Source organism: Phodopus roborovskii, unplaced genomic scaffold, assembly GCF_943737965.1.
Source record: "Phodopus roborovskii unplaced genomic scaffold, PHOROB, whole genome shotgun sequence".
In the NCBI taxonomy this organism is placed as follows: domain Eukaryota; kingdom Metazoa; phylum Chordata; class Mammalia; order Rodentia; family Cricetidae; genus Phodopus; species Phodopus roborovskii.
Window position 1 is genome coordinate 2,171,560 of NW_026126416.1, and position 12,843 is coordinate 2,184,402.

At 36.8% G+C, this 12,843-nt stretch overlaps 1 protein-coding gene across 4 annotated transcripts in view; it reads right to left on the reverse strand.

The window, feature by feature from the left end:
* The window catches only part of Kcnt2 (potassium sodium-activated channel subfamily T member 2), a 264,951-nt gene that overhangs the window by 164,049 nt on the left and 88,059 nt on the right, over positions 1 to 12,843 (reverse strand). For all 4 annotated transcript variants that reach the window (XR_007834440.1, XR_007834441.1, XM_051183174.1 and 1 more), the window contains exons 3-5: positions 11,585 to 11,684; positions 2,569 to 2,617; positions 61 to 120 (exon numbers count right to left, since the gene is read on the reverse strand). Coding sequence is in view for 2 of the 4 variants with exons in the window: in XM_051183174.1 (XP_051039131.1) it covers positions 61 to 120; positions 2,569 to 2,617; positions 11,585 to 11,684 (209 nt within the window). In the remaining 2 variants the exon portion in view is untranslated. The remainder of the gene's footprint in view (positions 1 to 60; positions 121 to 2,568; positions 2,618 to 11,584; positions 11,685 to 12,843) is intronic.

Here is a 12,843-nt window from a genome sequence, read left to right on the forward strand (position 1 = left end):
GAAAACTTGGCAAATGCTAGTGGTTAGTTCTACATCAGAAAACTAATTAGACTATCTTACCTTATAACTGAGATAACCAAGGAGTATTGTTTCAAATAGACTGATCAATGCCACTGAGACCTAAAAACAAATTGTAACCTAATGAGAAAATGTGAAGTAAATGAAATAGGCTTTCACGATGTACTAGTAACTTATACTAATATGTGAGAAAATATACATATGTATTAATATCTGCATATGGTATATACATCATACACACATGGACACATATGCTATAAGTGACACTAATATTTAAATTTCATTCAGCAGGTAAGGAGAGGCACACAATATTTTATTACCTCATGTTTTCATAATCTCACATGTTTTTTTTTATATATTTATTTATTTATTTATTTATTTTTGTTTTTGAAGACAGGGTCTCTCTGTGTAATAGCCCTGGCTGTCCTGGAACTCTCACTCTGCAGACCAAGGCTGCCCTTGAACTCACAAACATCTTCCTGCCTCTGCCTCCTGAGTGCTGGGATTAAAGACCTGTGCCACCAACGCCCAGCAATTTCACATATTCTTAATGAATACTGTTAGTTCCTTCTCCTAAATATGAATGCAGGAGTTAAATATTCAGAGTGATTAGAGTGGAAAAGATCCCCCATAAAAATTAGGATCACACGCCATTGTTTTCCTCCAAAACATACTGCTTAAATGAGTGTTTCCCTTCAGAAAAACCAAACACAGTGTTCAAATTTAGTGTCATTTCCTCTACCTCAGGCATGTATGCAATGCCAACATACTACAAATGGAATATTTCAGTCATGCATCATATTTTGAGGTTACATAACAATTCCATGACCAATTGTGCTCTCCCAGTCGGAAATGCTGGTTTTGTGTCATTTGAGACAAGAGCTTTTCTTTACCTGCTCTGCAGTGTAAGCAAGTTTTGCTGTTACAGTCAGGAGACACTGAAGCAGAAAAATAGGTAAAGTGAAATGGAAATTTTTCTCCAGTTATGTTTTATTTATTACACAAGTGAACTAATGACAAGTGTTTTCTTTTTGTGACGCTGAGGAATTGAACGCCAGACCTCTCAAACTTTAGTCAAGAGCTCTCCCACTGAAATACATATCCTGCCTTCTCATTAGTTTAAAATGGAGACTAGAATGAAATATGCAAACAAACAGGAAATGAGTCAAATAACTATACTTCTTTTACAATTAAGATTTAAAACACTTCAAACCTTGGTCTACTTCTTGTGATTTTAAATTGTGTTTCCTACTAAAATGAAACTTTTGAATTTAAGTGAAGAGTAAGTGTTAGCACAATGAAAACAGATGAATGTCCAGCAATGCAAGCAAGATCTATCCATGCATGCACGCATGTAGCTGGTGATTTTTATAATAGGATGCTGAGAATATTTTTATTTTCTCCACAAATATTTCTTCATGAATACCTCTGTTATTTTCTAATAGCATATTTCTAAGTGAGCTCTAGAAAATTCTAACATGCTATTTTACATACTACTCAGAATACAATTTAAATTAAATAAAAGCAATTTTAGGAAACTATAGGCTTTGTGAAATATTAATTTATATTTTTATTGCAGAATTATAGAGTATTTACAAGAGAGACTATAGGACTTATTTTAATGGGCATTTAATATTTGGGAAGGCATTTGGAAAGGATATTTACATACCAATTTACACTGCAAGAGAAATAATTATAATTCAACGTAATTAAGCTCACTTGGTTGTAGGTATCACCACACCGCATTTCAAAATTATTCAGCATCATACATTATGTGAAGACAAAAAGAATCTGAATGGCTTTTTAGGGCACTCAAACTACTGATCTAGATAGAAATGTACTAAAAGTGGACACAGGCAATTAATCGTAAAAGTTTTTCTGCGATCTCCAAGTCTTCCTCATGTTAATGATCCTATCTTCAATTTAATTTGAACTTTTAAGAATTAACAGAATTTTTTTAAGAAAAAAAATTTACAGCACATAAATATAAGGAGTGACAGGATCTTATAAAAACAGTTACGTGCACCAAGATTAATAGAGACAAGAATTAAGCCTAGGCGTCTGACTCTAGGGAACCCTGGTCTATAATTCAGACATATTTTCCTCTTGTCTATGGTTTTAACTTCTTAAGGCTCTGTTGGCCTCTAAGCTTATACTATCATTTATTTCGATTCTCCCACATTCCTCTAGATAGAAAGGAGCCACACTGTGGTGCTTGAATGTTCTTAAAGGAGTTATACAAGCTTGTCTTGTAAAGTATCTTGGGAGACACGGAAGGTTGAGACACCACTTTGCTTTTTTGTCTATTTACCTATTTTAATTTTCCAACACCCTCTGAAGTCTAATGCAAACTACAAGGAAAATCTCAAAAGGTAGAATACGACACTCAAGAAGAAATAAGTCAGAATGCTAGCCTGCTATGTATGTACATTAAGGTTAGCCATAAAGGCAAACTCAACTTGAACATCAATAGTTCACCTCCCAACAGTGTTTCTTTATGAAATATTAATGAAACCAGAAATATAAGAATAAAATAAAATTGTACATAACCTGTAAGCCCCATAAAGGTAGACTTCTGTTAACCCAAAATATGTGAGACCTATGGAAAGAAAAATTAAAATGTCAGGTTTTCTTTTTTTTTTTTTTACTGTGAAATTATCCATTTATTTTAAAATGTTGATATTTGAAAGTATAGCAATAGCAATTAGCATATAGAAGTCAATAAAATTTAGAAACACCATGAGAAACATAAGTGTGATCTCCTGGATACAACATTTTCACTGATATTAATTTCTACCTACAATAAAGACACATATTACATTTTAATTTACTTTTTTATTACTGTTAATAATAAATGACAAGTAAAACAAGCCATTAGAATGACATGGTATATCTTAAAATCTAAAATTGGCTCTAAATCTAAGTCTAAATCAAAATCTAAAATTAATGGCTCTTTAACAAATGCAAAGACGTTATTTTAAAGGTGTTTGTACTTGAATAATACACAATGATCAACATGAATATTCAGAATGAAGACAGTAAGTAAAAGTCTAAAGTACATGAGTAGTTTATATTTGCATTTCTATAAAATATATTTATAAAAGTCAAGTTGACTGGGGTCAATATACACTATATGTAAGATGATGTCTTTTGGTGAAATAATTGTCCTTATGAGTGATCTTAGTGGTCTTAATAAACTGTTAGTCTTTCTGATAGTAACAAACTGTTGAAACGCTCAGATGAACACCTTAACAGAGTTAGCATACCTCTAATTATACATTTAATTGACTGAACTGGGAGTCATTCAGAAAAATAAAATCTACTCAGGAAAAGATAAAAAAAAAAAAAAACTATTGAACTATTGCAATTTTGTTTTTCATGAAACCATCCAGTTCAATTAAAACAACCCACTATTTGAAGTCATGAAAAGTGAGAAGTCTCATAAAGCATGAAATGTGTTCCCAAACACTGAAATTTCTTTTCATAGTATGTAAAATAATAAGAGAGCCACAAACTCTTGCAGTTTCGTTTACTTAAGAGACTACAGAAAGCCACTGTGCTGAACATTATTATATAGTACTCTAGATTTTCACAGAGGCACATCTATCTGGCTAAATGACATCTTCAATTACTCCATCTAGGGATTTCCCCTCAAAGTCTGTTGTTTTATTAACATTGCCGATTCAGAAAGCAGCTTGGAGTCTGTTGTGTCTGCTCTCAGATGCTCTTCTCTGCATTTTCAAGTACTTAACTCATTAGCCAGTAAAAACCACTTCAGTACTCCCCACCAAGTACATATAGAATCCATCTACTTTAAACTTCACCACACTCACACTTTCATCTAAGAACCTAACCCATGGGGGCAAGGCAACCCACTATGAGGTTTTCAATTTGGCCCTTTTGAGATCATGCTAAGTTCTAAGATCTGCCAAAAATCAATTCATGTGCCATCTACAATTTTTAAATTGAAATTTTAGTAATTTTTTATCAAAATAAATTTTGGATCAGATCCCTCTACCTTTCTAAAATAAAGATTATACTGTAGAACATATGCCTAGATCAGTCCCATGCAGGCTCCCTGGTTATCGGTTCAGTCTCTTTGAGACTCTATTAAGCCAAGGTTAGTTGTTCCTGAGGGTTTTATTGTGGTATCCTTGAGCCTTCTGGCTCCAACAATCCTTTTCCCCTGAGCTCTGCTTGTTATTTGGCTGGAGGTCTGCATCTGTTTGTATCAGTTGCTGGATGAAGCCTCTGATGACAACTGGGTTAGGCACGAATTCCAGCACGTCCGATAGACGGGGTAGACTGTACCTGGAAGGTTATATGGCGGCGTAGGTTTCCCACTCCCTCCACTTTTCCTCTTGTGGGACTCCTAACAGTGGGAGCAGGGGCTGTCTCTGACTCTTTCACTGGTGTTTGAGAGCCTACATCTCAGGTTGGGTTGCCTTGCCCACATGGGGAGGTGCTTACTTAGTCTTACTTCAACTTGGTATGTTATGTTTAAGAGTGGATTGGAGGTTGGGGACAGGGTATGGGTAGGGCAGAGGGACTAGGAGGAGAGGAGGGAGGGGAAACTGTGGCCTGGATGTAGAAGGAAGGGAAGGAGGGAGGAAGGAAGGCAGGAAGCAAGGAAGGGAGGGAGGGAGGGAAGAAGGAAGGAAGGAGGAAGGGAGGTGGGAAGAAAGGGAGAAGGGAGGGAGGGAGGAAGGAGGGAGGGAGGGAAGATTTGAACTCTGGAAATGGAAGTCTGGTGTTTTCTCTGTGCAACTTTCTCCTCCTCACTGAAGCCCATTTGGCGTATTCCTCTCTTATCTCCTAACTCTCTTCAGAATCCGGTTACTCGGGGAACTCTCTGAGGACTTCCTGAATTACCAATGCTGGTAATTCATCTCTTTGGCTTTGTGACTCCTCAAATTTCTCCTGCAACTCGTTATGACTGAAATTTGATATTTATTTGAAAACATCTTTATTTAATGGCTGTTTCCCGCACATCACAACATCTGTAACATCGGCGACTATGCCTGATTTTCTTGATGTTATAAACCCAGGACCTCACTGAGTGTACAGTGCAGATTAGCCAGCCAGCATGAATGACAGGTGGGGTCAAAGGAGACAAAGTGATAGCTGTGAGTTGGCCACCCGTCCCCAAACATTTCCTGTATTTTCACTTACACTTGAGAAACAAAGAACAAGACAAGTATGAGAGATAAACGGAAGATATTAGCTCAGTATTCATCCATCTAAGCAAAACATAGGGGGCTCAGAGATGGCTCAGTGGTAAACACCACTGGCTGCTCTTCCAGAGGACCCGGGTTCAATCCCAGCACCCACGTGGTAACTCAGGAACATCTGTAGCTACAGCCACAAGGAGATCTGAATAGTACCACCCCTTCCTGTCTCTGAAGGCACCAGGCACATATGTGGTATAAAGGCATACATAAAATCAGAACACCCAAACATAAAATAATCAAATTAAGACAGAAAATTAAAAATTTCTAAAACAATAATTTGGTAATAAACAAAACTGCTAAAAAGAACACATAGAGATTTTGGAAAATATTTGATAATTACCATGGCTAAAATAAGATATAGTTATATCTATGAAGGAATATTTTAAGGTTGTGAATGTTTATTAGCAAACCATGGAAGGAGACCCCGTAGAATAGTTAACAATTCTAAATTGGACTGAGACCTACAAGAATTATATCATAATAGTTTTATAATATACTTAAAGAACCTATAACTCTCTAATATATAAACTTATGCAATGTAAAATCAGCATTTTATATCAATTAATTATAAAATTCAATTAATATATAAAAATTATATTTTTGTAAAAAGCTAGCATGAAAATTACCCTTTGTAAAATGGATGTGTCATCAAGAAAAATAAGATATTAAACCTAAAAACTCCTAGATAAACCCCAAACCAAGGAGAGACAAAATCAGAAATGACAACTATAGAAAGGTGACACAGAAAGTTTGTCCGGTTGACAATAAAAGTGGAAGGGGGGAAATAATAAAATATATACTACAGTAGTAAATCTGACAACCCCACAACCAAACACAATGATCATACAGATGGAGGAGTCATAAACACACTAGCATTCGTGATCAATGACTGCCACCCACATACATGGGCATGTGCCATGTGTGTGCACACACAGAAAGAATCTATGTGAATTCAACACCAAGTCATAGTTAGAAAACAATTTTAACATTTTGGATCGGCATGTAACTGAAATGAAACAATAAAAGAAAATAAGGAAATGAAATGCACATAATATGTGCTTAATGTGACTATGCAAGTAGGTCAAGGTCATGTATTTGGCACTATTGCATTAGAAGAAGAAGCATCCCAAACAGTGCAGGGACAGAAACAGTCAAATTTTAAAAAACTGATGTTTTACGGACGCAGCACCTTTCCCCGGCATACTCACACAGGCTTCTCTTTTACATGAAGGAGAATAAATGCTCAAAGTGCCAATCAACATTGGCATGTGAAGGGAGTTCCACAGGGTGGTATATTATATGCAGAGCACATCAACATGTGAAGCCTAATCATGAGGAGCTCAAGATAGCTCAAAAGGCTCTTCCTCGTCCTTAAGATTACTGATAAGTACATGTCTATAGTGTGGAGTACCTAAACCAGGCCATTGCATTAAAAAACAAAACAAAACAAACAAACAAAAAAAACCTTCCCAGCCCACATACACAACATATAAGAGAAACTAAGTACTTGGTATAGTATTAGGCTTACATTGTTAGGGCATACAGTATAATTTAGAATATGGAAATATAGGAGAATCTGCTAGCCTCCATACTAGAAAAGTTTTAGGAACATAAACTTGTAAAGCATAAGAAATAAAAACCCTAACACCAAGCCATGTGAGCAATAATTAGGCATGACAATGATGAACCTACTTTTGAAAAATAATAAAAATAAACACCCAGAGGCTTTCAATATTGTAGCTGTGGCAAAGGTCACCTTCAATCACGGTGAACATTCTTCCTCCCTTCCCAAGCCACCCAAGCTCGACACTCACCCCAGTCAGTCCTGTCAAAGTCTGATGAAATGACTGAATCTCTTGTAAGATACTTCTGTGAAATTCCAGTCAAAGTGAAGTTGGTTAAGTTCCAGGAACTTTTAAAGTCTATGTTCCTTCTTCATGCATGTAGGTATTACATCTATGCTATCTACGCTATGATGCCTCTCTCCCTCCCTCCCTCCCTCCCTCTCTCTCTCTCTCTCTCTCTCTCTCTCTCTCTCTCTCTCTCTCTCTCTCTCGTGTGTGTGTGTGTGTGTGTGTGTGTGTGTGTGTGCATGTAATATATAGAAGTTTTCAACTTGTTGGGAATTTCAGTATTAGAAATTTTCTTAAGAAAAGAATTAAATTTCAAGATTCTGTGCTCTATTAGTTGGTGCTGAGTCTACACAGTATCTACACGGAGAAGAAAACAAGGCTATATCATAACATTCATTTCTACAATTGATCAAATATTGAAAAAACACTGCCACCGGGCATTGGTGGCACACACCTTTAATCCCAGCACCCAGGAGGCAGAAGCAGGAGTATCTCTGTGAGTTTGCCACAATTCTGTTTACTCTTTGAATACCTGTTGTCATTCGATAGCAATAATCTTTTAAATAGGATCACACAAGATGTTATATTAAAGCAACAAGTGAAAATTCAAAAATTTCCAAAGAACATTCAGTTCCCTTTCCAGAGGCTCCAACAAAACTACAAATAGTTTATTTTAGTTCACAATCCCAGGGTCGACTTTGTCACAGCCATTAGGGATTTGAAGCAGCCAGTCACAGGCGCAGTCAAGGACAGGGAGAGAAGGTTTGCTCATCTGGCTTTACCCATTCTGTACAGCCTGAGACTAAAATCAAACTACTGTTGCCATCCACAATGGGCAGGTTTACACAGCTCAATTAACATAAGCACGACATCATCGTGCAGTTGCTTACAATCCTTTCTTGAGACTTTCTGCCCAGGCATCACTTGATTGTGTCATAAAAGAAAACCAACTGCCAATGTGTGCTTCCTGACTTGACTCTGCTACTTATCACTACTACCTCTGCCAACAGTAATGCTAATAATCAGAATCACTTAAACACGTTCAAAGTCAAGACAAGGGTGTGCAATTAGATAAAATTGTGATGGAAGCTTCTACAGGCCCTTGGGAGAAAGATAGCTCTTCTTCACATACACTGCATAAATATACAAAGCAGTCTCCTGTACTGCAACCTTAAAATCCTGGTCTGCACACCACATGAACCAATGTTTACAGTATCCGTGATGTCAAATATACGCAGTAAAAGTATCTGCCTGTCTTTCTGTTCACCCATACCACAATGATTTCATATCTATCTGATTCCTGGAAGAGGCTTATTAAAAATAAAGCAAAGCAGCTCAAAATATCTGCATCCTTATCAGGTCATAACTATAATTAAATAAATCTTGCTGCTGAATTAGCCTCATTATTTTAAAATAGAGCCTGTACCCATAAAAGCCACTTCTGTTTTTCATTAACCAAGACTGCATTGGCAATATAACTAAACAAAACAGTGTACTTGAATTGGAGACATAAGTTAGTTTATCATGGTTTTTAATTACAGTAATCTAGTTTTTCAAATGTATATCCTCTATAATTATGACAGAATATTTTCAGTAATATTACACAGAAGTTAATTGTAGGAAACTTTGTTCTCTTAATGTTTCCAAATAATCTAATTTTATTCTGCTATCATTCACCAATGGCTTTTTCCTTTGGGAGCATCCTTCATGGACCATTTTGAAATTTTCAGGTCTCTCTAATGTACGTTCTATTCATAAACCACCAAGTTTTATAAACAAGTTTAATATTTTATAGAAGGATGTCTTGGAGGTAGTCTTTTTAATGATATAAGCATGTAATGACAGAAGCATGTAATAAACTCTTAGCATATACTGACATCTCTAGACAATGGTCCTCAAATAATCTTTACCAGAGACACATCAGTAAAATTGGTGGGCATAATATTATTAATAGAGAATTCTTTCAACCAAACTCCACCCCCAACGACCTATGATAAGTCAGAGAGAGAGCTACAACACAACTTGGCTCTAGATACTAGCAAACTTCTAGATAAGACAGAGAAATGGATGGGAAATGTAAGAACAATGGATTATGGTCTCTGAGAGAAATATCTGGAAGTTGTGCAGCCAGTATTACTTAAGCCTCTTAACCAGAGTAGAACAAGGCTACAGGGAACAATGCCAAGTAAGGACTTCATATTTAAATATTAGCCAAAGAGTTGCTATCCTGGGGGTTCCAGGACCAAATACAGAGAGAGAGAGAGAGAGAGAGAGACAGAGAGAGAGAGAGACAGAGAGGGAGAGAGAGAGAGAAGAAAAAGAAAGAAGCTTAAAGGGATGAATTTTGAATTTTGAGTGGCAGACAGATAGGGAAAACAGATTTGTTAGAACCCTCACCATAAAGGAGGGCACAGAAGATGCTAGTGATTCTAAGGAGGCCACCACAGCTAGATTTGGAAACGAATGCAGTGACGTAAACAAGAGTTAGAATATAAAGCTATGTCATTTCCACATCTGCTCACTCACTTATTTAGAAAATGACTTCTGTTCCCTGTGCCTGCCTCTACAATCCAGCCAAGGACCTACGTCTATCCTAATGCTCATAGAGAACTCAGGAAGAAGAGTGAGCAAGAAAAACACATACAATATGTAAAACGACAAAGGCTCTAGAGAAAAAAACAAGCAAATGCTTCTAGAGTTCTTATAGGGAGAATGCTAAGGGAAGCCCCATCAGTCAAAGCCTACGTGAAGGCCAAGCTGGATGTGAGCCTCCTGTGACCTAAAAGTAGAAACAAGGTCTAGAGAAAAGTGGCAGGTGACCAGCAGTCACAGGTTAAGCCACAGGGAAAGTGAGCTATAATACAGCCACATTGTCATTCAAAGCCGGTGAATAGCTTTACACTTTGGTGACACAATGACTCTCCCTCCTGTGGAGAATAAACCAAAAGGGAACATTGGTAGACTGGCAGGACGGCATAGACAGCCAACTGCGGCAACCCTGACAAATGGATGTGGCCTGAATCAAGGAGATGCATTGAAAAGTACCTGAAAGCAGGCACATGTTGAACTTATGAACAACAAAATATCCTTGGGGGCTTTCATTGGCTACAGACCAAAGTGGGAGTTAAGGGGGACTCCAGAAACATCGGGCAGAGTCACACTGTTCAGTCGGAATTACCACCAGCAAGGGAGCCGGCTGTGATTGGGGAGGTGAGCAGGGAGATTTGAGAATGTTGTTCTTCATCCTGTAAGGGAAGAAGTGTGCATAGGCTGGTTGAAAGGTGATATGCTTAGGATGCATTGTGGACAGCCAACTGGACAATCTGGAATGGTATGTAGTTGGAACATGGGGGAAAGGCTGGCATTGTGCCTACCCCACCCCCAATGGTCACTGGAAAATCGGCATAATGAGATTTGTCATGAGGGTCCCAAGCAAATATAAGTGAACCTCTGCTTCTGATTTAAGACTTACATGGTAAAATTAGCTATACATTGAAGGAAATAACATATACCATGAACTGACTCTAATGCTAGAAATGCAGGATTCCCTCAACAGCTTTTACACAGGCAAGAGATTCCTACAGAAAGCTGAATGTTACAATAAACTTCTCTTTAACCTCACTCACAGTAGTACAACTGAGATAGACCAAGATTTCACTAAAGTGATTCACCATTATTAAATTTCATAAATAATTATCACACTTCCTATTACAGTACCAAATCTTGACTTATTCACTTAGTAATCCTCATCTAATGTCCAAAAGTTTAAATAAACTCAGTAATGCACTCATTTTATAGACAAGTTGGATTACCAATTTGTGTGTGTGTGTGTGTGTGTGTGTATACATTTATATATCTCATGTATTTTTATTTTAGCTTAAGGCAGGAGTCAGTCATCATAGTTTAGTTTCTCCTTCGAATATCATTGTAAACTAGGTAGACCAAGAGTCCCGGATGTGAATGAGATCAAAATTATGTATGAATGTCATTACACACTGAGGCCTCTGCCCTACTGTTCTTGCAAAGGACAAAGCCAATGAGTTAGCAGAAATACGTTAAACAAACTAACAAGACTGTGGATAAAGGAAATTAAAATACATCAAGAAATTAATATCACTTATCTAAATAAATATTCATGGGGGAAACCATCTTGAGAGATTTGTGAGTGTTTCCATTGGAGTGTGACTAGTGCACGGTGACAGAAAATATAGAGAAGGTGGGCATGCTGTAGAGAGTATCTGATTCAGTAACAGAAAGGCATTCAGGTCTGTTGTGAGATGAGCCCATTTTAAGATAATGGTCAAAGCATTTTGACTGGCCACCATGCATTCATGGAAGAGTTCAGACTATCTTTAAACAGAAATGCACCCACAAACCTTGAAAGACATTCCTATCAGTTCATACAAAAGTGAATAGCATCCTGCAAATATGAAAAATTCAAAACAATTACAATACTGTGGTGATCACACAAAGACACCTTACCATTCATTTCCCTGTGAAGGTTTCTCAAGCAGCACTCGGATAATGTATAATAAGCAGCTTAGCAATTTGAGGGAAAAGTTGAACAAGCGGATTCTTAGACCTTTAAGCAAACAACAAAATTTGGTGTTCATTTGAACTCAGCACATACAAGAGAAAGAAAAAAAAATTGTCAAAAATGCGAACTTTCAGCATATCAGTTAAAAGGTATTTAGAAAGCACACAATGTATTGTCTAAACTTACTAGAGTTCTTGACAGCTGAATTTTAATGATCCAGTTACTAAAATAAATTGTGAGTGTCATAGAATCGATGAACTACAAATGACACGGGACATTCCATAGATGGGAAATCAGGTTTTAAAAGTCAAAAGCAACAAAATAACATTCAGTCAAGGTTGGTTCAAGTCTATCTGTGCACAGCTTTAAGAACTTTAACCAGTGCTTGGAGACTAACTTTAACAAGCTTAAAATTCAAGCTGCCCCCCCCCCAATACACCATAATATATCCTGTGACTCTGTAGCAGCTTGTTAATTTTATTACACAGAAAACTTGTTTCTATGATTATATGGGAAATACTTTTGCTATTATGTTTATGCTATGGCATATGTCATCTCTACAATTGCAGGTTATATAGCAATTGTGTCACCATTAACAAAGAGAAGCCATGATAACTTGTGCTGATAAATACACATAAAGACAAACATTCTTTCTCATGCTGAATTGGGCAAATTGGACTTTTTTTTAAAAACTAGACTTAATGCCAACAGAATCTTAAATTTTGTGAAAATTAAGAGCATCATGTCTATACCATACAAACCCTTAGGTCAAAGTTGGAAAGACCAGGACAGTCCATGAAGAAGGTTAAGCAACAATGCTCTGAGTAGATTAACAGGCACACTGACACTCTTGTGATTATCAGTGGTTTTACTTTATGTGTCTTTCATAAAATTATGAGAAAGGCCTTCCAATAACTATTAATTGATGGAATCTAAGATGAAATGTTACTTTTTTAGTCTACTTTCGTAGAGAATTATCGCACTCTTTTACAGCAGATTTTTTTAATTGTGCAATCATGTCGAGTTTTTCTTGTTAAAGTGCTTAAGTTTTGTTTGCATTTTGCTTTTTTTTTGTGGTTAATCTTCTTTAGTTTCAGCCCTGTTGTTGCAATAAAACATTCTGAACAATAAAACCACAGGGTTGAAAAAGTCTCATCTCACTTTATAGCTTACAGTTTCATAGAAATGGTTCCCTCTTTAGTCA